The sequence below is a fragment of the Balaenoptera ricei genome, chromosome 19, assembly GCF_028023285.1.
Source record: "Balaenoptera ricei isolate mBalRic1 chromosome 19, mBalRic1.hap2, whole genome shotgun sequence".
In the NCBI taxonomy this organism is placed as follows: Eukaryota; Metazoa; Chordata; class Mammalia; order Artiodactyla; family Balaenopteridae; genus Balaenoptera; species Balaenoptera ricei.
Genome location: NC_082657.1, coordinates 64,004,793 through 64,032,440, shown reverse-complemented (window position 1 = coordinate 64,032,440; position 27,648 = coordinate 64,004,793). Strand labels below are relative to the sequence as shown.

The 27,648-nt window shown below is 57.4% G+C and overlaps 2 protein-coding genes and 1 long non-coding RNA gene across 6 annotated transcripts in view; 1 reads left to right on the top strand and 2 right to left on the bottom strand.

The window, feature by feature from the left end:
* Positions 1-182: 182 nt before the first annotated feature.
* Positions 183-23,469, bottom strand: TCF25 (transcription factor 25). 2 transcript variants are annotated; one of them, XM_059904536.1, is made up of 18 exons: positions 23,200-23,469; positions 14,242-14,406; positions 13,275-13,349; positions 12,720-12,838; positions 12,192-12,257; positions 9,209-9,291; positions 8,046-8,176; positions 7,838-7,937; positions 7,080-7,173; positions 5,776-5,868; positions 5,562-5,667; positions 4,414-4,573; positions 3,258-3,345; positions 2,571-2,729; positions 2,370-2,460; positions 1,803-1,882; positions 592-664; positions 183-481 (listed from the first exon to the last, which is right to left on the bottom strand). In XM_059904536.1, the coding sequence occupies exons 1-18, from the start codon at positions 23,389-23,391 to the stop codon at positions 323-325; spliced, it is 2,034 nt and encodes a 677-aa protein (XP_059760519.1). In that variant the 5' UTR covers positions 23,392-23,469; the 3' UTR covers positions 183-322. The 2 variants fall into 2 exon arrangements, with proteins under 2 accessions (XP_059760519.1, XP_059760520.1); XM_059904537.1 differs by having other exon boundaries at positions 1,764-1,882; positions 23,200-23,466.
* Positions 23,470-23,569: 100 nt separating this feature from the next.
* Positions 23,570-27,648, top strand: part of LOC132353376 (uncharacterized) — a 5,771-nt gene continuing 1,692 nt past the window's right edge. The window contains exons 1-2 of the long non-coding RNA XR_009499021.1: positions 23,570-23,686; positions 24,888-27,477. This is a non-coding gene — a long non-coding RNA (uncharacterized LOC132353376). The remainder of the gene's footprint in view (positions 23,687-24,887; positions 27,478-27,648) is intronic.
* The window catches only part of SPIRE2 (spire type actin nucleation factor 2), a 26,889-nt gene continuing 25,868 nt past the window's right edge, over positions 26,628-27,648 (bottom strand). For all 3 annotated transcript variants that reach the window (XM_059904533.1, XM_059904534.1, XM_059904532.1), the window contains 2 exons: positions 27,284-27,399; positions 26,628-27,055 (listed from right to left, as the gene is read on the bottom strand). In XM_059904533.1, the coding sequence (XP_059760516.1) occupies positions 26,833-27,055; positions 27,284-27,399 (339 nt within the window). In that variant the 3' untranslated portion in view covers positions 26,628-26,832. The remainder of the gene's footprint in view (positions 27,056-27,283; positions 27,400-27,648) is intronic.

Here is a 27,648-nt window from a genome sequence, read left to right as displayed (position 1 = left end):
GGAAGCGAGCGTGGAGTCTGGCTCTGCGATGCCCCAGGCCGGCAGGGCAGCGGCGGGGAGGGCCTGCCCGGGGCTGGGGCTCGGCCGTGAGTGGCCACGGGCCACACTCTTGGGGAGCCTTGAGGGGTGTGCGGATCTGGGGGCGCCGACCGCAGCGCCCGGAAAGAAGAGCTCACGCCGGGCAGAGCGCAACCCGTTCACGTTTATAGAACAGCAGAGGCAGGAGGACAACACGGCAGCACTTCTAGGTCGGGGACCTGGCCGATCCGACCAGCACAGAATCAGGAACGTAACTGCACAGCGCTGGGGCCCCGCCTGTGCCTCAGTCCCACTCCCCGTCGCCCTCGGGGTGGTCCTCGCGCGGCACCTCCAGGTCGTGGAAGTGGAAGTTGGCCATCATGTCCCGCAGGGCCAGCATCAGCCTGTTCAAGCCCTGGTCAAGGTGTGGACCCCCGGCCCCTCCGTCCTCCGGCCGCTCCCCCTGCGGCAATGAGACTCGTCTGAGCCGCGCCTGCTGGGTCGTGCCCCCGCCCCGGGACCCGACACCCGGTCTCAGAGGCTGGCGGCCCCCACGTGCTGGGCTCCACGTACCTCCACGGTGTAGTTCGGCAACAAGGAGCGGAAGAAGAGGGCGATGGTGTTTCCGTGGCTGACGGGGTTGAGCCTGGAAGGGGAGTCAGGACGGTCAGAAAGCCCCTGGCGGGGCCACGAGGGCAGCCCCCACGGCGGCTGGGGAGAGAGGGGGGCGGGGGCGGCAGGGGGATGGCTCAGGCCCGAGGGGGAAGGGGTCCAGCGTGGGGCTGGCCTTCGGAACGTGGCCAGTTGAGTGGAGCGGAGAGTGGGGCCACTGCAGGCAAGCCCCACTCGCTCTTGAGAAAAGCTGTGTTTCAAAGTGTCCTTCGCTCAGAATTGAGGGGTGGAGAGAAGATTCTAGGGCGTGCGTCACGGCGGGGGGCCCCCTGCACTTCCTGGGCGCCTGGAGCCAGCACAGCACACAGCCATCCCCAGTGTGGCCACGCCCAGCACGTCAGCTTGGTGTTGAAGCCACAGACGCTGATCGTTAATAATTTTCATCTTAACCTGTTGAGAGTTTAACTGGAGACTCTATTTCCTTATGAATGGGCGCTCAACTTTTATAATTCAGCAGAGAACAAAAAGGACTTCATTCTACAAAGTATGTCCGCCTGAAGCCTGGAAACGAGAAAGTCTGTCTGTGACTCTCCCAGGTCGGTGACTCTGTGACCACGGGCTCTACATGAAGTAAAGCAATTACTTGAAGTAAAGCAATTACTTAAGGTAAAGCTTTAAAGACCGGAAGGAAAGGGGGAAAAAAAGCGTTTGTATGAGCCAATTCTGAAGGCAGCCTGCAGACGCGGGCACCGCGGTGCCCTCCCCTGCCCTCCTGGCTGGACCTCGGGGCCTTCTGCATCCTGGCCTGACTCTGCCAGACACTCGTCCCTGGCGGGGCCTCCGCACAGGCTGAGGCTCCTGCTGGAAACCAGCAGCCTTTCACATGTCAGGCTCACCCGCTGTTTCCTCGCAGGTTCTTACTGCAGTTCTGATTTTACATTTATTCCCGGATTCTACAACTGCTTCCTACCCTATCTCCACCACTTGCTCCAGAACCTGACAGAGAAACGGCCTTAGATGGACAAATAAGTGAAAACACATGGCCTGCAACAGCTGATCCGTGACCCCAGATCACCGTATTCTCTGAGGGCTTGAGTCTGAGGCAGCAAGACCCCCCGAGCCCCAGCACTGACCTCGGAGCCGTGTGGGCAAAGGAGCAGAGCAGCAAGTACCTCTCCGGTCTGACGTAGGAGTAGATGGTGTCCAAGGGAGGCAAAGGGTCATAGCCCAGCACAGACTGCGTGCTCACGTCCTTCAGAAAGGCACAGAGCAGAGGGGCGACTTTCAGCCGATTCTACTCTGGACCAGGCCCTTCTGCTGGGAGTGGGAAGAGTCTGACGGAGTGGCCCTTGCTTGCGAGGCCGTGCTCCCCGTACTGAAAACCTGGGCGAGGGGGCAGGACGGCCCTTCCTCCACCAGGACGCTCATCCGGCCCGCTCAGAGGCCTGGGATGAGCCCAGGGGCCGGCGCAGGCGTGGGAACCACAGGACCTCCCCTCACACATGCTGTGACCCCCCTGCAACATGTCAGGGCCTCACTCCCAGGCTGCCGGCTACTGGCCTCGGGGCTCCGAGCCACCAGGTCACCGCTCTGAGCCCCATAAGGTCACGGAAAGCTGCAGGCGCGCCTCTGCCTCTCAGAACGCGAGTGTCTGTGAGGGGAGGGGCCTCTGCCCGTGACCCCGAGCCGGGGGCAGAGCTGCTGGTAGGAAGAAGCCCGAGTCCAGCCCGCTCCCTTACCGGAGGTAGGGCGGCAACGGCTTCCTTGATCTCCGACAGGACCACGTGGCGGTGGATGTTTCTGGGTGCGCGCTGGTACAGCACCTTGCGCCTAGGGCCCAGGGAGACGAGGGGCAGTGGTGGAGGTGGCCGCGGCCCTGCGCCGCCCGCGAGACGGGCCTGGTCCTGAGAGCACTGCCCGCACCCCGGCCCCGGGCTCACCTGCTCTCACACGCCTCCACGGCGGGGTCCCCGGCGTCCACCGCTTGCAGAACCTCATGCACGTTCTCCTCCAGCCAGCTCATGGTGGCCGGCTCCTTCCAGAGGAAGTGGGACCTCCCGAGGTACAGGCTTACCAGCTGGCTCAGGGCGGGGGGCTGGCTGTGGGCAGTGGGGCCTGTGAGACCCCCACGGGCCCCGGCTCCACGCGCCCGCCGGAGCCTGTGGGCATCCAGGGCGTGCTGAGACCTGGAGGGGCAAGAGGCTGCCCAGAGGGGGCTGCCGACAAGGGACAGGGACCCCGGGGCAGGGCACGCAGGCACTTGCTCCTGTGCAGCGTCCTTACTGAGAACGAGCTCCTCAGTCAGAATCTAAATACAAGGAGAACGCAAACACCTGTGCGCACAGACACCGGAGAGCCCGCCCCAGTTTCGTGACCGGGCTTGAGGTGGCTGGCTCCCAAGTCCCACGTTTTCCTTCACGTTTTACGAGAAATTTTAAAAGGCAGCAGCTGCCAACACAGGCGTCTGAACCACACTCACGGCTGCAAGGACGTTACAGCCCCAGGGCCCCCGCTGTGTCCAACAGGCCAGGCTGATGCCCACGTGGCCAGGGCCCCAGAGCCCCTGCAGGGAGGACAGTCCCGCCACCCAGGCCCGCCCCCTGCCCAGGGCGCCCACCAGTCTGCACCTTATCTCGGCGTCGGGTCCGAAGAAGCGGTGCGCGGCCACAGCGGCGTCGGGGCGCACGCTGCAGTACTCGAGCAGAGGCATGAGCACTGCGGGGGGAGCAGGGCCGTCACGCCCGCAAGGCCAGGGCTGAGAGGCAGGGGAGGCCGCTCTCCCACACCAGCCCAGGGGCCCGTGCCGCCACGGAGGGCTGTCCGTCCCGCTGCCCTGCGGCCCCATCTGCACCCGAGGGGACCCACGCAGGAGCCCTGAGCACATGCGCTGGATGCTCTCATCACAGAGAACCCCTGCCCCAACGCTCTCCCAGGGACAGGCTCCACTCCAGCCACGCGCCTGACGGGAGCTTCCCGATGAAGCAGGTAGACTCTGGGTCGGCGAGCAGGCCCTGCTGGCGGCCACAGCCCCCCACGCAGGGCCTTAACCTCCCGTCAGGGGCCTCATCGGGAAGGGCCAGCACGGCTCAGACCCGGCCAGGCAGCCCGTGTGGATGGAGCCCAGCTGAGATGAGCAGGAGCGGCTGGCTGAGGACGCTGTCTGCCGGGACCCCGAGCGGCTAGGCGTCCCCCGCCTCGGCCGCCCACAGCGAGGCTTGCCGCCAGGGAGGGAGCGCGAGGGCCCGAGCTGCACGGCCCAGCCCCTGCAGAGCTGCACGCGGTGCTGGACCCCAGCCCCACCAGGGCCTGAGAGGGCAGTGGGCTCCTCCCTCAGGTCACAGACCCTTTGAGAATGTCGCCCAGGAGAGGAGCCGTGGGCCCTTTTCCCGTCCACACACCCACAGCTTTAGGGGCCCATGGAAACCAGCAGGTCATCCGAGAGGACCCAGGACAATCCTAACTCTGAGCTCCTCACCCCAGTGAGAACCGGGACTTGAGGACGAGGACAGACGCCCAGTTTGCTGACTCAGCCCCTCCTGGCCCCGTTTCCTCTCACACCCAGCCCACCGCCAGAGAAAACGCGTCTACTTCAGGTGATAAGTTTTGCTTGAACCGTTAATATCTAAGGACACCCTAAAACCTCCAGGTGCCCTGAGAGCAAAGCTAGCTTTCAAACTGCAGCCCCGGCGCCTGAAGTCCCCGCTGGAAAATGCATCTTCCCGTGAGCTTGGGGCAAGCGCTGGGACCCATCCGTGCCCGCGGGGACTGCGGGGACACACCCACCTCCAGGGAACATGAAAAGCGCCTGCTGGATCAGGAGAGAGGCCTTCTCCCTCGCAGAGCTCAGCTCCTGGTTGGGGAGGTCTGCCTGCTGACTCAGCAGGAAATACGCCAGCGGCACAGAGAAGGCAAAATTGGGGAGCTGGGACAGGTTCCGATGAGCCTACAAGGAGTTTGGGCGTTTCAAGGTGGTGCAGACAAGAGAGGCAGAGCGCACGGGGGCCTGGATGTCCCTGGGCGAGCTGTCCCCCTTCTCCGTGCAGAAAAGGCAAATAAAAGGACCTGGGGGTACGTGGACAGACCCAGGCAGGGTGGGTGGGAAGAGTGGACGCCCACCTTCCCACGGCTTGGCGTCAGGCAGGGGCCGGGGTCCTCTGGGGGGTGGGGCCGCCCCACCTCCACGTCTGCTGACCCGGCCGGCTCTCGCCTCCCTCCCCATGCCTATGTGTCACGTGACAGCACTGTCTCTGGAGACTTCTGTAACCTCCCCCCCTCCCCCAGACGTCCTGGTGCAGCCCCACCGTGGGCGGCGCCCAGCAGCTGCATTTCTGTGAACTCCAGGAACCTGTGTGAACTAGACCCCGCACCGGGGAATCCTCGCCCAAGCAGGCCACATGATCCAGAGTTCAAAATAATTTACGTAGCTGTCTTTCAACTATACACCAACACGTGCGGTGAAGAAATTCAAACACAGAATAAGTAAAAGGCTGTCACCTCCTGGCCCCCGCCCGCTCCCGGCTACAGGTGTCCCCGAGACGGTGCCACCCAACAGGAGCACAGCGCCAGCCTACATCTTACAGCAGCCAAATTAAAAAGAAAACAGGTGAAATCTATGTCACTACATTATCTATAACCCAGTGTATCTAAAACAGCACCACTAGGATACGAAATGCAGGTTATTAATGAGACAGTTGACGGCCTGCCTCCTGCCCGTCTCAGACCCCACGTGCACCAACGCGTCCAGGGGTCGAGCCACGGTGGCCTCCCCCACCTCACGGCTCCCTCTGCACGCTCGCGCTCACGTGTAAGCAGGCGGCGAGGCAGGCCCCCTGGGGTCTGCCCGGGGGCCCTCCCCTGGCGTCCCAGCCCTGCCTGAAGCCCCGGACCCTCCCCTGGCGTCCCTGCCCGGCCTGGCGTGTGCTCACACCCACCTCCCACTCCTGGAAGAGGCGGATCAAGTACTCGTAGCTCCGTGCCCTTAAGGCCAGGTGGTCGAGTAGCAGCAGCATGCACAGGGGGTCCTCGTCCGGCTCCAGGCTTCCGGAGGCAGCACGGCGAGCAGAGGGAGACAAAACCCACAGTGGGCCGGCGCGGACGTCCGCGGGCCGCGGCCCCGGTGGGGAGGGGAGCGGGCGGCAGCCCTACCTGAGGATGAGCTTGCAGTACTCCAGCGCCGTGCGTGGGCAGCCCCGCTTCTCCAGGAAGCTCATCTGCTTGTAGAGGGCCAGGTAGAAGCTCCTAGACCCAAGACAGTTCCTCGTGAATGAGAGCACGGCAGGCAGCAGAGCACGTCGCCTGGCGCCTCGTCCGGCACTGCGTCCACCCTCTGCCCACAGGCTTCGCTGGCATTTCCCGTGTGGCCTAATCAGCGCGAACGTTCGCCAGGGTCCGGTCTGCAGAGAAGGTGACTCTGCTTGTTGTTTGCGGTCACGTGTGTGTGCACGGACAGAAAACCAAGCCTATTTGTTAGTGGAGATCTGCATCTTCTTGGGCATTTTTTTTAAAAACTATCATTTAAGGGAGGAGAGTTTAAATCTGCTACTGTAATTACCATCTAGATTTATTCTCAAATCTCAACAGCGGCCTGGTGGGCTGTTGTTTTGATCAACAGCTCCCTGCCCTGTTAATGCCTGGGAACGTTAGTATTTTACAGCATCGCAAAGAACTAAGAATGTCATTGGAGAGACAAGACTCACACAACTAGAAACAAGAGAGAAAATTCAGACCCCACACACACTGCAGACAATCTGTGCAGTGGGGGTCACTGTGCCCTGGGGCCCACGGCAGCCCCCAGGCTGGGGAACACATCCTACAAGGGACGCAACCAGGACAGCCGGAGACAACACGGGGCGGGGGGGGGGGTGGTGCGGGGAGGGTTGGCGGGGGTGCCCAGAGCGGAGAGCGTGCCCACGCCTGCAGGGCCCTGAAGAGCAGGCGGAGGCTGAGAGGCCGGAGGCTGAGGTCAGCAGGGAGGCCGCGGTGTCCGCTCAGGCCTGCGCTGCTGAGAGCGGGGGCTTCGGGGGAGGAGCGTCTGCAGGAAGAGGGTCCCACGGGCATGCGTGACAGGAACACGATGGGGCTGCGTTCGAGCTGCTGCCCGCAAGGCGTTCCCGAGGACCCCAAGTGCGTGGGCTGCAGACCGAGTCCAAACACGCAAGGAAACACGACCAGCGGTCCCATCGCAGTGAGGCGGCCGGTGAGGCTCCCTCCTAACGTGGACAAGTTTAAAGCCCAGGCCAGCCTGGTCCGTCCGCCCTCAGGCCCAGCCCTCCTGCGTTCAAGCTTTAAACACAGCGTGAAGCCCCGGGACCCCAGTGGGAGCCCTCGTGGACGGTCCCGTGGCACCTGTTCCCACTGCGCCCACCCTAGCACCCACGTCACCTGTGACGCCTACGACACTCGCGAGGGAAGACGGTGTGCGCCTGTGAACGCCTGGCTGGCCGGCTCACCTGTTCTCGGGCCTGCGGTAGTCCAGCCGGCAGGTCCCGCTGGTGAGGCTGAACAAGGGGTGGAAGGCACACTCCATGCTGTACAGCGCGCGCTCTGCAGGCAACAGACACGGGGCGGGCGTCAGCCTCTGCGCGGCGGCTGCAAACCCGTCCTCTGTGGCTCCTGAGGAAAGCTCCAGAAGGGAGGTGGCCACGAGACGAGAAGTTGGAAAGTGACGGGCGAGGACGTGCCCACGGGGATCACGTCAACCACAGAGGTGTGACCTGGCCACGCCCGCTCCGGCCGGAGGAACCACACGCCTCTCATGAAGCCCACGCACCCCCAGGGGCTGATTCCCAGGAGCCGAGGGTGGAAACAGGCCACGAAATGTGGACCATCCATCATCACAAAAGGAATGACGTCCTGACACACGGCCCACACAGGTGAACACTGAGGACATCACGGTAAATGACAGAAGCCAGATGGAGACGTGTGTCGTGATTCCATTTACAGGGAAGTCCGGAGACAGAGGGCAGACCGGCGGTTGCCAGGGGCTAGGGGAGGCGGGTTTCTTTCACACATGGTGGAAGTGACCCAGAATCAACAAGGATGAGGCTGTACAAGTCTGCATCTACTAAAAACGAAGGAACTGTATGCTTTAAAGGGGTGAATTTCACGGTAAATGAATTTTATCTCAATAAAGCGCCTACTTAAAGAACGTCCTGGCAAAGCCACCACGTCCCCAGCAACTGAGGCGGGGCTGCCCGCCAGGCCTTACCCACGAGGTCCCGCGCCATCTCCTGGTCCTCCTGGAAGCGGCAGGCGTCGCTGAGCTGCAGGAGCGAGTCCACGTGGTAGGGGCTGGTCTGCAGCAGGACCTGCGAGGCGGGAGGACGCTGATGGGACGAGGCCCAGGAAGGCCGCGGGCCCACCTCCGGCACCTCGCGCGCCCCGCGCCTCCGAGACCCCCCAGGGCGCCCGCGTACCACGATGTTGTTGGGCTCCAGGGACTCCACGGCGGCCAGGAACTTGTGCTGCGTCTGCTGGTACTCCTCGCTGTGCTCAAAGGCGAAGGTGGAGCGGCCTTTCCTAGACTCCAGCAGCCGCATCGACAGACCTGGGGGAGTAGGGGGTGCCGGCGTCAGGATGCCCAGGGCTGACTGCCCGCAGCTCGGGCCACACCAGCGACACCCGCCTCTACACCTTGCCTGTGAAGACGTTCCTCCCCCCGGGAGCGTGGACGGAGCACCGACATCCCAGGACAACAGGGAGGGGACACGCACAGCCCGCCTCCCCCACCCCGTCTGGTCAGCCCCAGACACTGTCTGCTTAGAGCCGTGATCCAGGCGGGCGTGGGACATGGCGCAGGGGCCACTGCCAGGCCTCCAAGGCGACAGGGACTGCTAAGCCACGACGTCCTCTCTCTGCTCCTTGCGCTGACTCTGGGTGGACGGGGTCCAGGGTCTTCTCGTGAGCCTGACAACTTCATTTCCCTTCGTTACCTTCAGGAGACTAGTCAGGGTCCCGGGACGCCCCTGGCGACACCCTCCTAACGGCCCCATTGAGGGCAGCCCTACAGGACCCCGTGGCAATGAGCCCCTCTCTCTGCCTGTGCCCAGGGGCCACTGCTGGGAACATGGGAGTGAAGGAAAAGGGGGACGAGATGCCCACTAGGACCATGGCTTCCCATGTCCTCACTGAGCACAGGGGGTCTCGCAGGGCATCCCAGGCCCCAGGGCCCCATGATCCTTGACACCACACAGCCAAGCCCCCCACCGGCAGGGCATTATTACCCTGCACCCAAATCTTTCTGCACTGCTGCTGTTTTTCTTTAAATTACTAAATTAAATTACTAATTTAAATTATTAAATTAATGTTAATTTTCTTTAAGTTATTAATTATTAAATTACTCTCCAGTTTGCAACAAAATATAAAGTGAACTTGACTGCTTCCTATGGCGTAGGATCCACAGCACAAAGGAAGAAGGTGGAGAAACACTGATTAGCACACGGTTAAGAAAACACACGGCAGGTGGGGGTCTGTGCCCAGACAGGGGGCTCCCCCCAGCCCCTCCCAGGGCCCTCGGCCGCACACACGCACGCTGGCTCTGCACACGCAGAGGCGTGCCCCTGCGGCCCCGCACCCTCACCTGGTTTGGTGTACCGGGGCCAGGCGCTCTTAGGGGTGGTCAACCACGTACACTTGGGGTACACGCGCTGTCTCTGCCGCGGCCTGCGAAGAACAGACAGGGTACGGCTTTACCTCCGCTGCCGGACCTTTGCGGGCAAGGGCAGGACAAGGACAGAACACAAACCGCCTTGACAACGGCCGTCACCCTGCCGGACGAGACGGCAGACTGTGATCCGAGCAACCAAACCACCACGGAAGAGGGAGGAAAAACAGAAAACCCATAGTGCAGCAAAACGTTAGGAAAGGTAGAAAAAAACAGAAGGTGAGAACCTAACGTGAAGACGATAAGGCGAGAGCAAGCCGGCAGTGACCCGCGGACACAAATGAGCTGCCTTCCCCTGGACGACGCGGCTGCGCAGGGCAGAGGGCCCTTCTCATCTGCCCTCTCGGGAGACCCCGCCCCGCCAAGCAACAGAGATGGGGCATCGGCAGCAAACACCCACACACTTCTGGAAGAAAGCCAGCCAGACACAGGAGCACGGGTGGGCAGCGGGGTCGGCCCAGCTCCCTCCCCCAGGCCCAGTGCCTCGGCTCTCTCAGCCGGGGTCTCTGCTGCAGGCGCTCGCCCCTCCCCACAGCCGTGGTCACACCGAGGGCTTTCTGCTCTGTCACTGATGCTTTATTTCTTGAGCTGAGTAGTGGCCAAGTGGACCCATGTATATCACTCTGGATACATTTTTGATAATATGAACTATTTCATTAAGAAAAAAATTGAGTAAAAATCTGGATTGTGTTAGGAATGGGATGAAATAAAAGTAAGAAACTGCAGGAGAAAAAACAACTCTTCAAGAAAACCATGGTCAAAATCTGAAGGAAACTAAAATGTGGAATGATTCTGGGTTATTGGTAATTGTGAAAAAAAGGAGAATTCACTGGATGCTCAGAACTGTCCCGTCTATGGACTCCCGGGGATGGTCCAGCCCTGCAGTGAGCCGTCCATGCAGAAGAGGCTGCCACTGGGAGGTGGGGCGCCAACGGGGGAGCAGACACCAGCAGCAGAGGAGGCCCAGACGGGAGGACCCGGGAGAGAGCAGCGCACACGGCACCTGGAGACCCCGAGGGGACCGGACACGAGTGGGGCGAGGGGATGAGGAGGGACCACGGCTGCGCACGGGAGCCCACGCACAGGACTTCATTGTTTACAGAAGGAAACGTAATAAATGACAACTACAGTAACACTGTGAAAAACAATAAATGCAGTTACGATTAACTAACTGCTAGTAGTAAGTATAATTTGCACAGAAATAAGACCAGGCAAACATGTACAGACAGACCAGGCAGATGCAAAGGAAGCGAGGACGGGTTGGGGTGGAAGGTCCAGCCCAGGGCAATCCAGGTAAAAAAGGTGAACATTTTGAGTTAAAATGTTTTTCATTAATATTCCAAAAAAGAAGACAAAGTCAGAGACCCTTATGTCCTGAATAACTTAACACCAAAAATAAAAGCAAATTATAAAGCAAATGCAATGAGAAATACAAGGAAAGTGTGAGCGAATGACATGAAAAAAATCCTCAACCTCATTCATAATCAAACAAATAAAAGTCAGGGACTTCCCTGGCGGTCCAGTGGTTAAGACACTGCACTTCCACCGCAGGGGGCACGGGTTCAACCCCTGGCTGGGGAACCAAGATCCCTCATGCCACACGGCACGGCCAAAACAAAACAAAAAACAAAGTCAAAAACATGGAGACTGGGCTTCCCTGGTGGCGCAGTGGTTGAGAATCCGCCTGCCGATGCAGGGGACACGGGTTCGAGCCCTGGTCTGGGAAGATCCCACATGCTGTGGAGCAACTAGGCCCGTGAGCCACAACTACTGAGCCTGCGCGTCTGGAGCCTCTGCTCCGCAATAAGAGAGGCCGCGATAATGAGAGGTCCGCGCACCGCGATGAAGAGTGGCCCCCATTCGCCGCAACTAGAGAAAGCCCTCGCACAGAAACGAAGACCCAACACAGCCATAAATAAATAAATAAACAAAACAAAAAAAACATGGAGACCACACAACATTGTAAAATAACTATACCCCAATTAAAAAAAGACCAAAAAAACAAACACATGGAGACTATTTTTCCTCTTCACATCATGACAGACTTTAAAGCCTCCTACACCTGCCATGGATCCGAGGAGGAAGCAGCACGCAGACGGGGGGCGTAGGGGTTCAACTCTCGGGGGGCAGCGGGTGACACCCCTCCTGGGCATCCCCACGCCAAGTGCCAGCAGGCGCTGCAGCCAAATGCACCCCGACACCTGTGCCCTGGGCGCCTGCTCCCCCCATGCTGCTGGTGCAGTAGCGCAGGGTAAATGGTGCTCAGGACCCAGCCGTGCAAACCAGGCATGTGAGAGATAGCAGAACCCTACAGCCTCAGGAAGCAAGACATGTGCACGGGGCCCAAGATGAGCAGCAAACAGCCTTGAAGGGTTATCTGTGGGGGCAAGGGTGACGGCTCGGAACTGCTTGAATAAGCAGCTCTTTTTCATAAGCAGCATTTATAAGCCTCTGCCGAGGGAAAGCTCCCACAGTCGGGGCTGCGCCCTGCGAGGGAGCGGCCCAGGCAGAAGAGCCCCCTTCCCACAGGACGTCCGGGATCCCCACGCTCTGGGCGCTCCCGCGGCGCTGACTGCAGGGCCCCAGCCACCAGAACTCACGTCCACGAAGGTCAAACTCATCTCAGACCCCAAACCCCACATTGGCACTGCTCTCGACCGAAAAGCAAAAATGAGTCTGGCTAAGATTTCAAGGCCAGAAGCTCAAACTTCAGAATCTTTGTAAAACTAGGACCCGCGGGGGAGAGCAGGCAGTGAGTGATGGAGCCCAACACCCACAGACAAGGCCACGCCACTTCTCCTCGACTCCCCTTCGGGTCCCGTGGGCTTCCTTTTTCACTGTGGCTGAAACACCCTCCCTTCCCTTCCCTCAGCTGAGCACACAGCAGTGTTGGTCTTACCTCTGCTCCCCCAGGACGGCTCGGGCACCAAAATACCTTTTCAGTTCCGTGTCTGGATTCAAGTGTCTAGAGAATTGAAAATTTTACAGAGAAAAATGAAATCGAGTGTGTTAACAACGATCCTGAGAATGTTAGAAAGTCACAAAAGGACCCAGCAGGGAGAACGGCTCTCCAGCAGGCCTGATTTCTCTGCAACCACACGGCCCGTGGCCGAGACCGGCCACCACTCGCCAGGCCGAGTCAGAGCAGCGTGAGCCCGGGCATGAGATCGAGGGGTCTTCACTGCCTTAGGAAGGAAGGTGGCTGATTTTTAATGCTGGCAACAGTCTGCGGTTGGGACAGGGCTTCATTAAGCACCTAAAGGAACAGGGGATGGATAATTCACCCCCGAACGGCAGCTTTAATGCAGCCCAAGAAAGAACGTTCCCAGACACGCAGAGCTAGAGAAAGGTCCTGGGAGGCCAGGGTTGCCCCGTCCCCTCCCCGCTGTCCCCACAGACGAGCTCTCCTCACTCGGCGAGGCCACACCTGTGCTCCACGTACAGGACGTGCTTCTTGGCACTCAGTGGGGGCGGGCCTGGGTGGCTGCAGTCGCTGGCATCCTCAATCCTCTCCAGGATGCGGTCGATGTCCTCCAGCCCGTTCTCCTGCAAGTCCCCAAATGACATGTTCACCACCACACTGACTTGCTGACTTTATAAGTAACCATCAATAGCAAGATTTACTCTTACAAAGAACAAGTATTATATTGTGTTTCCCTCCTGAAAGACAGTACAATCTGAACACCCTGTACTGCACGTACATTTAGAAAAAAGGAGAGATGCTTCGTAAGAGGAACAGTCAGAATCACAGACCAGGAAGGGACTCTGCCATCGGAAGAGCACCGTTTCGGATGTTTGCTAGAAAATGGAAAGCACGGAGAGGAGGGCTCTAACCCTCAAGGATCGAAGTGAACAAATCTGGTAATTTCCCCTGACCTCTAGATTAGTCAGATAAAATATCAAGAAAAAATGAAACGTTTTCAACACCACCTCAAGAAACATTCAGAAAAGAACAGAGAGGAAATCCACCAGCCACACATACCGAGCTTTCTCCTGCAGCGTTTTTCTTATTTTTCTGTTTCCTTTTCTTCTTGCGGAGTTTGCCACTTGTATTAGACTGACAAAAGAAGCTCATTTCGGTCAATGGAAACAGACAATGACATCTTAAATCCGAGAACTAGAGCAGCCAGCTGCACGGGGACACAGCAGCAGGCCCACCGCCCGGCCGTCCACCTTCTGAATGTCCTATGAACGCACCCACTTCTCTCCAGCAACTGACACCTCCCACTGGTCTCCCTGACTCTGGTCTGGCCCCCACCTTTCTGAGGGCTCCCTGACCACTCACGGGGTCTGGACCCTCCGCCCACCTGCCCTCTGCTCTCACCCGTCACCGTGTCAACCACTCCCTGCCACACTCAGCCGGCCTGGAGCCCAGGACTCCGCACCTCAGGCCGCCACGCCTGCAGTCCCCCACCTCAAGACCTCTCGTGCCTTTCCCCGGCCACCACCTTCCATCAGTGTGAAGGTCCTCGAGGAAGCCCCCCGGCACCCCAAGACCAGTCGAGTGCCCAGCTGCACCAGAGGTCCCTGGAGGGCACAGACTGGCTCGCCGTGAGCACTTGCTGGGTGAGTGACGAGGGGCCTCCTATAGGGACCCCCTTCCTCACTGTGCTGCTCAGCTGCCACACCCAACCAACCCTAAGCTGGCCTACGTGTCTCTTCCAGTGCATCCACCAAGGGCCCCGGTCCACCCGGCCCGAGCTGCAGACACACAGTCACGAAGAACACGCCCCACCTGGGCAGAAGGGCACTCTCCCAAAACAGGGGGCAGGCCTCGTGCCAGGGAGACGTGTCTGGGGACCCAGACTGTGGCCCCTCGCCAGCCGCCACCAGTCTTGAGGACTCCAAGCCAATCTGATCAGGGCTCCCAAGGAAGTCTGGGGGCAGCCGGGCAATTCACAAAATGGCCCTCAGAGAACGCCAGCGGGGCGTGTAGGGGGGAGCTGCACCTGCTCTGGGGGCACCGCCGCGTCCGCCACGTCGCCGTCCTTCCTGGACTCTGAGCGTCCACTCTGGGCCCTCCTTTTGTCCCCCGATGCTGCAGCATCGATGAGCAGACAGTCGGTCCTGTCCCCGTTCACCCCGGGCGCCTCCTCGAGGTCCTCGATGTTTATCTGGAAACACAGATGGGGGAGCAAGGGCGTTACGGGGGCATCCTAGGCACCAATTAAAAGGTGACTCTGAGATGCACGCGTGTTGCGGGGAGAGGTGGGCGGGCACCTTCCGGGTCGCTGAGGTTGTAGAGGGAGGACCACAGATGTCTGCTAGCCCAGCGGCCACGGCGCTCCCCTCTCAGCAGCGCGGGGCCAGGGCCACTTCAGTCATGGTCCCAGAGAACACTGGGGCGCTGTGTGGCTACGGGATCTGTCCTCAGGGGTGACGTGATGAGGAATCCTACACGGGACAACTTCTCCCCCTACCGAGCACCACCCCAGAGTAAACACACACGCTAATGCCTCACTGTTCCCTCCTCCCACCTGGACTCTGGCCAGCTGTTCTACACCAGCAGACAGGACCAGCGCCTGGGGGAAGACAAGGCCCAGGAGACAGATACTCAATAATAAGAACGGTAACGCATCCGTCAGGGGAGGCTTAGACAGCGGTGAACAGGGACGAACCACGCTCGTGTGCACACGCAGACCTCAGGAACACGATGCTGAAAGGAAGGTCCCAGGAGACTCACACCCTCGCTCTGGAGGAGACGGGGCAGGGACAAGTCACGGGACAAGTTCTGGCCCTTCTGCTAGTAAATGAATCAGCAAACAAAAGAGGCGACACGCAGCACCAACACCACGCTTCACGAGACACATCAGAGGGACGCGACCTGGCTCACCGAGGTCCAAAAATAAATGCAAAAACGTACATAAAAGATTCAGAACATCCGAAAAATATAAAGCTAAAAAAATAAAAATAAAATCCACTCTAACCCCCAGAACCCTGAGATGATTTCAGAACAAAACTGGGGCGAAGTTCTCAGCGACTGGCCACTGCCTGTCCCCGCGGGGCCCGGGGCTCTGACGGAAGTCTCAAGGGAAGGGACGCACGCGCGTCTGTGCTCCCTGGTTTCGCATCTTCACCAGCGGAGGTCCCCACGCGGCCAGGGTGAAGCTCAGGGCTGTGTGACACCTGCCTAGCAAATTCACAGACCTTTTTCTGTAACGACAGGACCACGCACACCGCGGCGGGCACAGCACCGTGAGGCCAGGCCCCGCCGTGGACCTCGGTGCGAAGGGAGGAACTGCAGTGAGGGGCCCGCGGACGGTGCCTCTCCACAGCAGGGGTCCCGGAGGAACAGCCCCACGCTTTGTCCAGCGCTCAGCGCTGGTGACGCCTCCCGGGGAAGCCCGGAACTGCTTTACTTTTATTAAGTCACGCTCACATCCTTAAAAAAAAAATTCTCATTTTTGAGCCCCCTGTGGAAGCTTGAGGTGTTTCCAGAAATTCCAGTTTATGAGAAGCTCCATGCCAAGGTCAACTTCAACAGAAAGAAAAACTCTGACTCTTGCACACAGAACCCTGAGGAGCTTTGGAAAGAGCTCTGCGAAGGAGCACGACTCACTGCTCCCCACGCGGGCCGTCGCCGGCCCGAGACCTCCGCCCAGCATCCTGACGTCAATCTGACTTGCCATCCAGGAGCTGCCATGGTCATCAGTTTCGAGGTCCCAAACGGGTCCCTATTTCCAGAGGGTCTTGTCTGCTGCCTGTGTGCTCTCTGGAATCCCCAGGACAAGGCACCATGAACACTTCAGTGAGGACGGGGGAGGGGCTGGATCTCTGCTGGGGGGTAGGAAGCTTTTTCTTTAAAAAAAAAAGAAAAAACCTGGGTACAATTTACATCTCTTGAAATGAATGTACAGGACAAGTTTTGGCAGAGCTGTGTAACCTATACTCTTATCAGGAGACAAAACCCTCCTGTTACCCCAGAAACACAGGCCTCGCTCCACCCCCAGCTGACCCTCCTGTTACCCCAGAAACACAGGCCTCGTTCCACCCCCAGCTGACCCTCCTGCCGATGCTGGCGAACCCTAGGGTCTTCAGCACTGTGGCTTTGCCTGTCCCAGGACGCCGTGCCCGCCCGGCCAGTGTCTTCTGGAGTGTACGGCTTCTGAGGTTCGTCCTGTTCTTGTATTAGCAGTTAGCTCCTGGTTCCTGGCGACTAGTATTCCTTTGCATGGATATACCACATTAGTTTATCCATTGGGAGTCTTTTGTTTCCTGTTTGGGGCTACTGTGGATTAAGCTGCTGTGAACATTTGTGAAGTCTTCTGGGTAAGTGTCCAGAAGTGGTTGTTGGGGTGTGAGGCGTCAGGTTTATGCTGAATTGCCAGGCCTGTTTCCAGCGGTCGGACAATTTCATCCCCCGCCTCAAGGCTGCCAGCCCCACATGCTCTCATTTTGGCCATTCTGATGGGTGCACAGGGGTATTGTATTACAATTTTAATTCACATTTACCTGTAGCCTAATAGTGTTGAGTACTTCCCCACTCCTTTGGGAAGTGTCTGTTCACTAAAATTGGGCTGACGTGTTACTGAGGGGCCACACCCTCTGGGGCGAGGCCTCTGTCGTGGCTCTTGTGAGCTCCTTCTCGGTTTGCGGCAGGCCTATTCATTTTCCTAACTACATCTTTTGATGAGCAGAAAATTTTTAAATTTTGATGAAGTCCATTGTATCAACCCTTTCTTATAATTAGTTAGTGCTTCCTAGACCCAGTCCAGGAACATCAAAGCTATCCTCCTACGACTTCTATTAAAAGTGTGATAGTTTTAGCGTGTGGAGCTGTGACTGTGCGTGTGGAGGAGCGGGTATGGCTGAAGTTCATCTCTCCCCACACCACCAGCCAGTTATTCTAACACCATGTCTTACAGGGATACTGACTTGCTCTGGAAAAAACCAGTGGACTGTGTGTGAATTCACTTCTGAAGTTTTGTTTCTGCTGTGCTTGCCTGTGTATCTGCATTTATGCCAGCAGCACACTGTGTCTGCCTTATACTTTTAGTGGCTGCTCCGGGGTTTGCCGAGAGTATCCGTCATGAGATATTCTATCATGTCACAGAAAACACGAGACCACCCAACGGCCCAGCCCACTCTGCCCTTCCTCCCACTACTAGTCAGGCCACGTATTTTACTTTCACATGTTATAAACCCAACAATACACTATTACTTTTGCTTTACACAGCAAATTATCTTAAAAAGAAATTTTAAAACTAGAAAAGATTATGCATCTATCCCAATATTCACCATTTCCAGCACTCCTTCACATACATCCACATTCCCATCTATTCCTTTAACATTTCTCTTAGTGTGCCTTTCGACAATGAATTTTCTCAGCTTTTGGGTTTATGAAAACATCTTTATTTCACATTCATTTTTGAGAAGCATTTCACTGGATATACTATGCCAGGTCCACTTCTCTTTCGGCACTTTAGAGATGGTGACCCACTGTCTGCAGGCCTGCTCTGATCTAACGGTAAGTCAGTGATTGCTTCCCTGTAGATAATGTGTCTCTAACTTCCAGCTTCGTTTACGACTTTTCTTCACCATGGGTTTACAGCAGTTATGATTCAAACTGCTGCTAAATCATATCCTGCTTAGGGTTTGTTGAACTTCTTGGATCTATGGGGTTTTCTTTTGTGTCAAATTTGGGACTGTTTCTGCCACTATTTCATCAATTATTTTTTCTGCCCAACTTCCTGCCTCTGTTCTGCTCCCACAATTACAGACATTAGACTCCTTGATATTGTCCTACAAAGGACTGAGGTTATTTTTCCCCTTTCTGGACAGTCTGGATAGTGTCTTTGCCTTAACTTCAAGATCACTCATCTTTTCTTCTCAAGTATCTATAATCTGCAATTCAGACCATCAAGCTAGTTATGCATTTCAGATAATATATATTTTTCACATCTGGAATTTGCTCTTTTATAGTTTATACTTCCCTAGTGAGATTCCCTATATTTTCCCTCATTACGTTCATGCTTTCCTTTAAATCCTTGAATATATTTATATCTTGTCTTAGGTCTGCGTATGATTTTACCGGGCTTGTTTCTCCTGAATGCTTTGTCTCCTGGTTATGAATCACATTTTCCTGCTTCTTCATGTGTCTGGTAATTTTTTAGTGTGTGCTAGCTGTCATGATGCTACACTGCTGAGTGACTAGATTTTGTCCTTTTACTTAATAAAGTGTTGACGTTTGTTCAGGCAGGCAGTTAATTTACTCGCAGATTAGCACAATACCTCCAAACTTTATTTTCAAGCTATCTTAAGACAGGCATAGAGTACTCTTCACTGGAGGGAGACGTTAGCCCTACTGCTATGGAAGGCCCTTTCTGAAGCCTCCACTGGTCACCAGGCTTCTCGGTTAGGCCTCTGTGTTCTGGTTGGTCAGAGCTGAATGTTTTCCCAACCCTGGGAGCTCGAGTGGTGGTGAGTGTCTCGTGTTGCCCTTCCCCCATTGGCTGTTCTATGCCCAACACAGCTTAGTATCGAGCCCAAGACTCCGAGCAGGTTTCCGGAACTCCTCCTCTCCAGCACCTTCCCCCTTAACTCCAGCCACTTCTACAGACCCCAAATCTGATCTGTCCCCTGGCTCAGCATGAGCACCACGATCTGCTGGGACAGCCTCCCTGTGCCTGGGTTTGATCCCTGGTCGGGGAACTAAGATCCCACAAGTTGCATGGTGCAGCCGAAAAAGACAAAACAAAACAAAAAACGCCTTCCGTTTTAGGGCCCCTAAGAGTGCTACTGGGAAAAAAAAGTTATTTTTCCTATTAAAAGAGGGAAAACATTAAAACTTGACATTACTGAGGAAGTTCTTCTCCGGCATGCAGTCAGGGATGACAAAGCCCCATCTTTCTACCATCTTTCAGTAGGTGGAAACTGGCATGGATGAGGCCACCTCTGCTAAAGGTTTTCTCACAGACTTGAGGACAAAAGAAGTGATGTGACATGACACTAACCTGAAGAATCTTAGAAAATTATTGTAATCCACGACCAAATGTGCCCTTGAGCAGTGAAAAAATCTACAGGGGTTCCAATACCACCTGTTACCAAATGCGTTTGTGAATGCGAATCCAGGGTCTGGCTCCTGCTGCCAGCAGAACTGGGCATCAAACATGAAGATGACCCACGTCCGCGAGATGTCCGCGAGATGTCCGCGAGATGTCCGCGAGTCGACGGTCACCGAGCAACGTCCAGTTCTTATTCCAGTCAAACAAGAGCAACCTCATCAATGACGCTTACTTTGGAACAAGTTTCCTTTTATTTAATTACACAACTTCGATTTCTTCCAATCTAGATTTATTTCAGAGACTGGCCACTATATTGTACATGAAAACAGAGAGACATACACACGTAATTCTTCAGAAAAAAATAATCTTCCTCGCTAAAACTTTTCAATGATATAGAATAAATCCTGATAGTTTTTAAAAGCTTGTGGTTTTTTATCAGATTGTCAAAGTGGTCCCTGACCCCAAAACACTAATAAATTCTATTTCACAACACCATTTTTAACAGTTGCACAGTACGTTATGCTGCAAAACTCAAACTATACCCTTAAAACAGGTGCATTTATTACATATAAATTATATTTCAATAAAACCGATTTTCAAAAACCACTCTGAATGAGGTAGGAAAGACGATTTCTAATCTAAGGCCAAGGAAACTCACCCAAGAGCCAGCAAAGAGGACAGTCCCAGCCATTAAGTCACAGAAGGGTGTCTTCCCACTCCCCAGGGGGAGAGGGGGGTACCAGCCCCTAGAAACGTCTCTAAACCACTTAGGGTCACATGTTTCTACTGAAGTTCTTGGCTGTCAACATGATTTAACATCAACATTTGCTGAGTACTGCGCGCCCGGCATGGGCTAAGGGCTGTACACGTTAGTTCACTGACTCTTTGTGACAACCCCATGAGGTAAGTAACATCATTCCCAGGAAACGGGAGCCGACGCGTATGTTAGGAACCCTGCCCAAGTTCTCACAGGTAAGAAGAGGCGGAGCCGGGACGCAAAGCCCGTGTGCAGACGCTCACACTCTGTCCTCAGAGGGAACACTGACTCATGCCGCGACCTCTCCGCACACCTAAGAGAACAGACACTGTTCCGGGGGTGGGGACGCGCAAGGGAACAACAAAGTCTCTGTTCTCACACGGCTGATACTCTCCGGCAGTGGGGGCCAAGCAGCATGAGATAAAAAGAACACGTGGGTAACTTGTACGGTTTGTTCTGTGATAACTTCCAGGGAAAAAGGGGAAAGATCAGAAGAACGGAGGGGGGGGGGGGTAGGGGCTGTAACTTTCAATCGGTGGGAAGGGTAAGCAAGACTCAGAAGGCGACATCTGAGTGAAGCCTGAGCGGGGTAAGCGACACAGGAATATGGGGTGTCCCGGGTAGAGGGGACGGCGGGGAGACCTGTGTTCCAGGCCTGTGGCTGGAGCAGAGCGGGCGAGATCAGGGGGAGATGAGGCGGGCAATCCGGTCCCTGGCGGGCTGTGAGAAAGGAGGGCTGAGAGCAGATGTGGGCCTAACAGGATCCTTGTGGCTGCTGCACCCAGACAGGCTGCAGAGGCCAAGAGGACGAGCGGGACCGGGTCAGAAGTATCCAGGCAGAGGCGACGGCCACACCACAGGTGCTACACCTGCAGCCGCCCAGGACTTCACCAGGGTTTGCATGCGGTGTGTGAGAGAAAAAGGTCAGGGGTGTATTCCAGGCTGATGGCCTTGGCAGCAGAAGAGTGGAGCTGCCCTCAACAGACAGGGAAGGCTGGAGGAGGCAGAGAGGGCAGTTAAAGTCTGGACACACTGAGCCTGAGACGTCTGCGAGACACCTAAAGGAGACGATGTGAAGATGGCGTCTGAATCCAGAGACTACGACGGAGGTCTGTGCAACATCAGGGTCCTGCCGGAGAGCCGAGGAGGACACGCACAGCACAGCACTCAGCAGGGGCAGCTGCTGGGTCCCTCTGACCTGACCGATACCACCGGGAGTCCACAGACGCACCTTTTCCCTCTATTCACACACAGAAGCACCTGCCTTTTTTTTTTTTTTTTTTTTTCCATCTATCCCCACAACCCGGCCCACTGTCCATCTACCCTCCTTTCTTCTTCAGAAGGAACGCTAACTTTGCTTCAGAGACAAACACCAGGGCATGGTTCAGAATACAATTTTAGGGACTTCCTCAGTGGCGCAGTGGTTAAGAACCCGCATGCCAATGCAGGGGACACAGGTTCGAGCCCTGGTCCTGTAAGATCCCACATGCCACAGAGCAACTAAGCCCGTGCACCACAACTACTGAAGCCCGCGTGCCTAGAGCCCGTGCTCCGCAACAAGAGAAGCCACCACGATGAGAAGCCCATGCACTGCAATGAAGAGTAGCCCCCACTCGCTGCAACTAGAGAAGGCCCGCGCACAGCAACAAAGACCCAACGCAGCCAAAAATAAATACATAAATAATTAAAAAAAAAAAAAAAAAGGAGTCCAGAGCCTGGATTTCACTGTGGGTGTCACTTACTACCTCATTTGTACAATGGGGACAACATGACCTTCCCAGGCCGTAAGACACACGACATCGCAGCAGGGCCTGGAACGTGTGAACGTTTTCCAAATGAGTTACTGTTGTTTAAGACTGAAAAAAAAAGAAGACTAAACCTGGAGGATGTCAGAAAAAGGAGAAAGTACACTTGACAGACGGTCAGGGAAAACAGCCGACTTCAGCACAAACTCATTTCAGCCTGTTAACAAGTGGAATGGAAAGAAGCCTCGAGGATTTTGAGAGAAGTCAAAAAATGACTGGAAAACCTAGGGATAAATGATGTGATGGGAGCACTGGGGAAAAACCGGCCATGTGTGGAGAACCGTGGAAGCTGGGTGGGGGCCCGTGAAGGTTACTTGTACTGCTCTATTTTTGCATGTGTTTGAAATTTTCCATAATAAAAAATTAAAAACAAAGAAATGGCAAGAAACAAGGGAGCGAGGAGGCTCAGAAGAGGTAGGTGGCAGGAGAGTCCGGAGAATTTGAAGACGGACTTGGTCCCGCCTCCAGCAGAAACTACAGGGTGAGGCTGCCTCTTACGTTGGAGAAACGTGGACAATCTCTAAACCAAATTCCCAGACTGGCAGCCCACACTCCCCAGTCTTAGGATGGGCCCCTAACCTGCCAACTTCCTGTGAAGTTGGGAGCGGTTGCCAGACTAAAAAACCTTACAGACGACAGCTGGGCAGCTGGTGTCTCCACGATCTTCACACCTACTGGTACTCCTCCAATCACTCGGCAACAGCGGTCGCGCCCTAGTGTGCGCCGGGTGCACGGTGCTAGGGACACACAGTGAGCAAGCAGACACGGTACCTGCCGCACAGGTCGGTCAAGGGAGCGAGAACGAGCACGTGCAGAATTACAGACTGAGGCCAGCGCTACAGAGACGGGGGGGGGGGGGGGGCGGGGGGGCGGGGGTGGGGGGGTGGCGTTATTTTTCTGTGCCAGACACCTGCTATGGGGACGCAGCGATGGGCAGAGAGAGGCACCGAGTCCTGGGTTGTGAGGACCAACCGAGATCGTTTGCGAAGGCCCTGCGACAGCACCGCGAGGGAGACACTTAACCCTGAAATCAGGGTTGGCGCCCCCAGACCCTGGGAGCGAAGCCTCGCCCACCGCGCTGAGGCCCCGCCCACCGACGACAGGCCCCGCCCACCCGCTGCAGCCAGGACCCCACTTACCCCGCCCCCGGACTATGGCCCCGCCCCTCACCGCAGCCCAAAGCCAACGTAGCCCCGCCCCCGGCCTCAGGCCACCGCCCACTCCTTTCGCCCCGCCCCCACTGCAGCCCAGACCCCCGTAGCCCCGCCCCGTGACGTCACGGACCCTCCTCGCATGCCGCCCCCACCCCGGGCCCCCACCCCAGGCAGCCCCACGCCTCACCAACTCGAACCGGTTGTTGACACGGACGCCCTCCTCCCCTGCGCCCCGGGGGCGCCGGCCACCTGGCCCCCGCTTTGGGCCTTCTTCTTCCACATCATCATCATCGTGGAGGACAAACTGCAGGGCGCCAGGCCCGAGGGGCTCCTGGCCGCGCTGTTCCCCCCTCAGCCTCCGGAGGGCCCGGCGCGACATAGGACCCAACAGCCGCTGACGTCTAGAGACGGGCAGAAGGAAGAGCGGAAAAGAGAGCAGACGGCGCGCCTGCGCACTTAAGGCGCGGTGGCGCGAGTCTGGCGTGTCGCGTCTGCGCGCTGCGGCCTTCCGGAACTTCCTCTCTGTCTGCGGTGGCATCAAAGAAGGCGCAGGCACTTCCGGGCGAGTTCTCGCGAGATTTGGGCGCTTCCGCGGGCGGGTGTCTCTGGGTCTCCTGGAGGCGCGGCAGCGAGAGACGTTTGGACGGCGCGGGGCTCCGAGCCTCCAGTAGCGAGTGCGGGCCGGCGGGGCGGGGGCGGGGGCGGGGGCGGGGCCAGGCGGCAGCTGGGGCGGGTCGCGGGGGGGCGGGGCCAGGCGGCAGCTGGGGGCGGGTCGCGGGGGGGGGGGCGGTGCGCCCAGTCGCGGCAGGCCGCCTCCAGGGCTGCCGGCGAGGCAGTTCTGTCCTCGTTAAAAGTAGGCGCGTCCAAGCCGAGGAGCTTCCCAAAGCTGCGGATCTGGACCCCTCTCCCAGGGCAGGCTGAAACCGACCCTTAGGGTACGCCCTGGGCGTTTGCTTTTTTTCGTCATTAGTGCGTCCCAGGTGATTTTCCTGTACATCTAGGTGTGGGAATCCGTGGTCTAAAGTGGAGGCTCGCCACCCTTACCGTGTGTCATCATCTCCTGGAGGGATTTTTACAGTGAAGGTCGAGGACTCATCCCTAGAAATTCCAATGTGGGGTCTGGCATTGACATTTTTAAAAAGCTCTTCAGGGGATTAGAGTGTACAGGCAGATTGAGAACCCCTGCACTGCAGAGGTCCAAACGCTAGGGCAGGATGGTCTGGTGTGGGGAAGGGGCCCTCCCACCCTGACGGAGGAGGGTCGCGGACGACCCTCACTGTGGCGCCAAGCCCTGTCCTGAGTTCTTATCTGGCCCTGGAAGGTAGACGTCCTCCCCTTTACAGGTAAAGAAACTGGGACTCAGAGAGTAAGGAACTGGCGCAGGTAGAATGTGGGTCTGCCTTCGTGTCTGTGGTTCCAGAGCTGAGATGAGGAAGGCTGCTGGCACAGCCCCAGAAGGGAAGCAGGTGTGTGTGGCAGTGCTCACGCCGCTGGCCTGGCAGCCATACTGGTCATGGGATCTTGAACTGCTTCACGCTGGCGGGCACGTGGCTGCTGCCTCACACCCCCCCACCCCACCCCAATCCAGCCACTAAGAGTCACGCTCAGCACATACAGGACCTCCAGGGCACCATCCTCCTAAAAATTGATTGTTCAGGGATCAGGCTAGTTGTTCAGTAGATTGCGTCACTGCTATTCCAAGGTGTGACCAGCTTATGCAGGCTTATCGCCTCACCTGTGGGTGGAAACGAGGGGAGTGTCACCAGGAGCTGCTTCCTGCCTTGCCGTCTGTTAAGTCGGCAGCCGGGGGGCTGTGAGGGGTGCCCTCCTTGAACAGGCAACTCTGAACATGAGCCTCTCTCTGTGCTCCCAAAGGCCTGGTCCTCAGCGAGAAGCTTGGTTGTGAACAGTTCTAGAGCGAGCGACCTCCGTCTGTCAGGATCTAAATTAGGTGAGCGGAGGCAGGGCTGGGTTCCCTGGGCCAGCACTACAGCTTTCTGCACCTGGAGTCGGCGGGAGGTGAGCCCCAGCAGCCAGGAGAGCAGGACCCTCCCTCCTGACCTCACCCTGGAGCCGTGTGGGCCCTCCTGGCTTAGCCCAGCTGTCCCAGGATGGGGCTTAGTCTGTTTTCCGATGGGCTTTCATTTCAAGGTGTTCCTGTGAGGGTAAGAACCTGGGTCTCCCCCTATTGGGAGCATGGCCCTGCTCGTGTCACCTGCCCTGTTTCCACACCTGCAGGATTATCTGCCCTTGGAAGTGCTTTCTCCTTGCTGGTTGTGTGACCGGGGGCAATTCTTTACCCTCTGTGTGCCAGTTTTCTCATTTTAAAATGGGGATAACAATACTGCCTGCCCATGAAGTGCTCAGAACAAGTGCTGGGAATGGGCTGTTTCTCCTGGCTGCTGTAATTGTCATTGAGGGTCCTGGACCCTAGCTGAAGAAAGCATCTCACCCGTAGGCCCGTCTGTTACAAGGTCTGTCCCTTGGGGCCTCCTCCGGGCCCATATCTGTGTGCCAGGCCTTAGAGCCTGGCATCTGATAGGCCTGGCTGAAGATCCTGGGCAAGCTGTGCACCTGTGGCCAAATTCCCTCACCTCTTTGAGCCTCAGTTTCCTCATCTGTAAGATGGGGGTGACAACAGAAGCCCCCTTCCTTGTGGGCAGGCAGAGCACCCGGGTGCTCACCCACAGGTTCCCCCCAAACCTGCCGGCCCTGAGGGAACCCTTTGCCTGGAGAACAGGAGTAGAGATCTGGCGGATGAGGCCAAAGTGTTCCCAGGCTGGGAGGTGACAGGCAGCAGGCTGTGCGGCTGTCACACACACACACACAGCCCTGTCAGCTGTAGGACCAAGATGGCCAGATCATGGAGTGTGCCTGAGCCCGTGCGTGTCATGATGGCACCCGAGGGCAGGTGGCCCCTCAGAGCCCAGTGTCCGCCCTTGGAGCACAGGCCCACCCCTGCAACCGGGCAGCTCTCAGTGCACACCCCGGCCGGGAGACTGGGAGGCCACCTTTATTCGGCCAGGAGTGGCCTTGTGTGCAATTTACAGAGCTCCTTCCCGTACCGGGACCGCCAGCATCGCCAGGGCCCCCGGGCCAGCACCATCCCCACACCTCTGAGTGTGTGAGGCCAGTGACACTGGCTGCGTGGCGGATGGCCGGGGTACGGATGCCAGGTGGGGGCCGGGAGTGAGCTTGGCCTTAGACCTTCCACATGGAGGGCTGGGATGCCCAATGGGAATCCTAGCCCACTGAGAGGCGTCCCAGGTGCCTCCGGAGCCCACGGCCCTGCTAGGAGAGCACAGGTGCGAGGGGGGTGCTCCAGGCCCCCTGGGGACCAAGGACCCCTGTCCCGGCCTGGACGTCCACCCAGGGAGGGGAAGCTGCCGGAAAAGAAAACGTGCGGGCAGGACCTTCTTCCCCAGAGCCCCACTGGTGGGGCCCTCTGCTGTATGCCCACGTGCCCCTTCCGCATCTGAGTGAGAAGACCTGTTCCCATCTGCCCCCCCTGCCCCTGCTCTGCTCAAGGAATCCTGAGAGGAAACAGCCTCCCCCAGGGAGGGTCCTGGAGTGAGCCTGACCCCAAATGAACTCTGGGGCCAGGAAGCATGAATATAAATATATATGCTGTGTGTATATATTATATAAACGTATCTGTATATGTATATATGTACATGCACATCACGAGGGCCGGGGGCCGCCGTGCCCCAGGACGGGGGCTTCTCCGCCTGGTCCAGGACTAGCCTGGCTCCTCCCCAGAAGCATGGTCACCCGGGCACCTCGAAAAGCCTCTGACCGGGCGGCCAGGGGGCCACAGCCATCACTTGAGGTCGAGTGTCCAGGTGTTCGAGACGTAGAGGGACTGGGTGTGGCGGGCGCGGCGGGGCGTGGTGTTGAGGGCGTCCACACTCCTGCGGCTGGAGCGCACCACGTCCGCCACAAAGCCGGTGCAGTCGCTGCAGACATCCTTCAGGACGCAGCCGTGAGTGTAGATGTGCGGGAACTCCTCCTCCACGCTCCGCCAGTGGGGCCCCTGCAGGGGTCTGGGGCAGGACGGGGCCGTCAGGGGTCCTCCCGAGTCTCCACATCCCCCCGCGCCCACAGCAGGCAGAGCAAAGTCCATCCCGCAGCAGCTCTTCCTTGGGCGGAATTTGGGTCCTGGGCTCTGACCTCTCAGCCCCAGCCCACCCCAGCACACAGGCCCCCGCCCAGCTTCCAGGTGACTGTGATGCCTGCCCACCACAGGGACGTCACCAAGGGCAGGCACGCACTGGAAGGCGTCTCTTCTCTGCGCCGGCGAGGCTTTGGCGGTTGACACCCTCTGAGGACTCTCGAAGCCCAGCGTGTACACGGGGATGTGTGCAAACTTCTTAGACGGCATCTTCATCTGCAACACAGAGAGACACTCCAGGCACCTTGGTCCCCCCGAACAGCCGCCAACACACAACATGGAGCACTGCGGCCTGTATGTTATCAGTACTTAACATCGATGAGGTGGTCTCTCTATGGCCAAGTGGCAGCATAAAAAGTAAGGGTTTGAAAATAGCGGTGGTAAAAATCCCTCAAACAGATGATTGTTTCTGGGACGAGGTGTAAAGGGGTGACATCCTTCCAAATGTTATCCTTTACCTCTGTG

Bases quoted from the DNA above. Each gene is read 5' to 3' on its own strand.
- TCF25 (XM_059904537.1), bottom strand. From the start codon at position 23,391: ATGTCGCGCCGGGCCCTCCGGAGGCTGAGGGGGGAACAGCGCGGCCAG. The intron at 13,350-14,241 runs GTGCAGCTCCCC...TTCTTTTGTCAG, and splicing joins CGGCGGTGCCCCCAGAGCAG to TCTAATACAAGTGGCAAACT. The intron at 7,938-8,045 runs GTACGCGGGCGC...CCCGCCTCGCAG, and splicing joins TGGAGCCCAACAACATCGTG to GTCCTGCTGCAGACCAGCCC.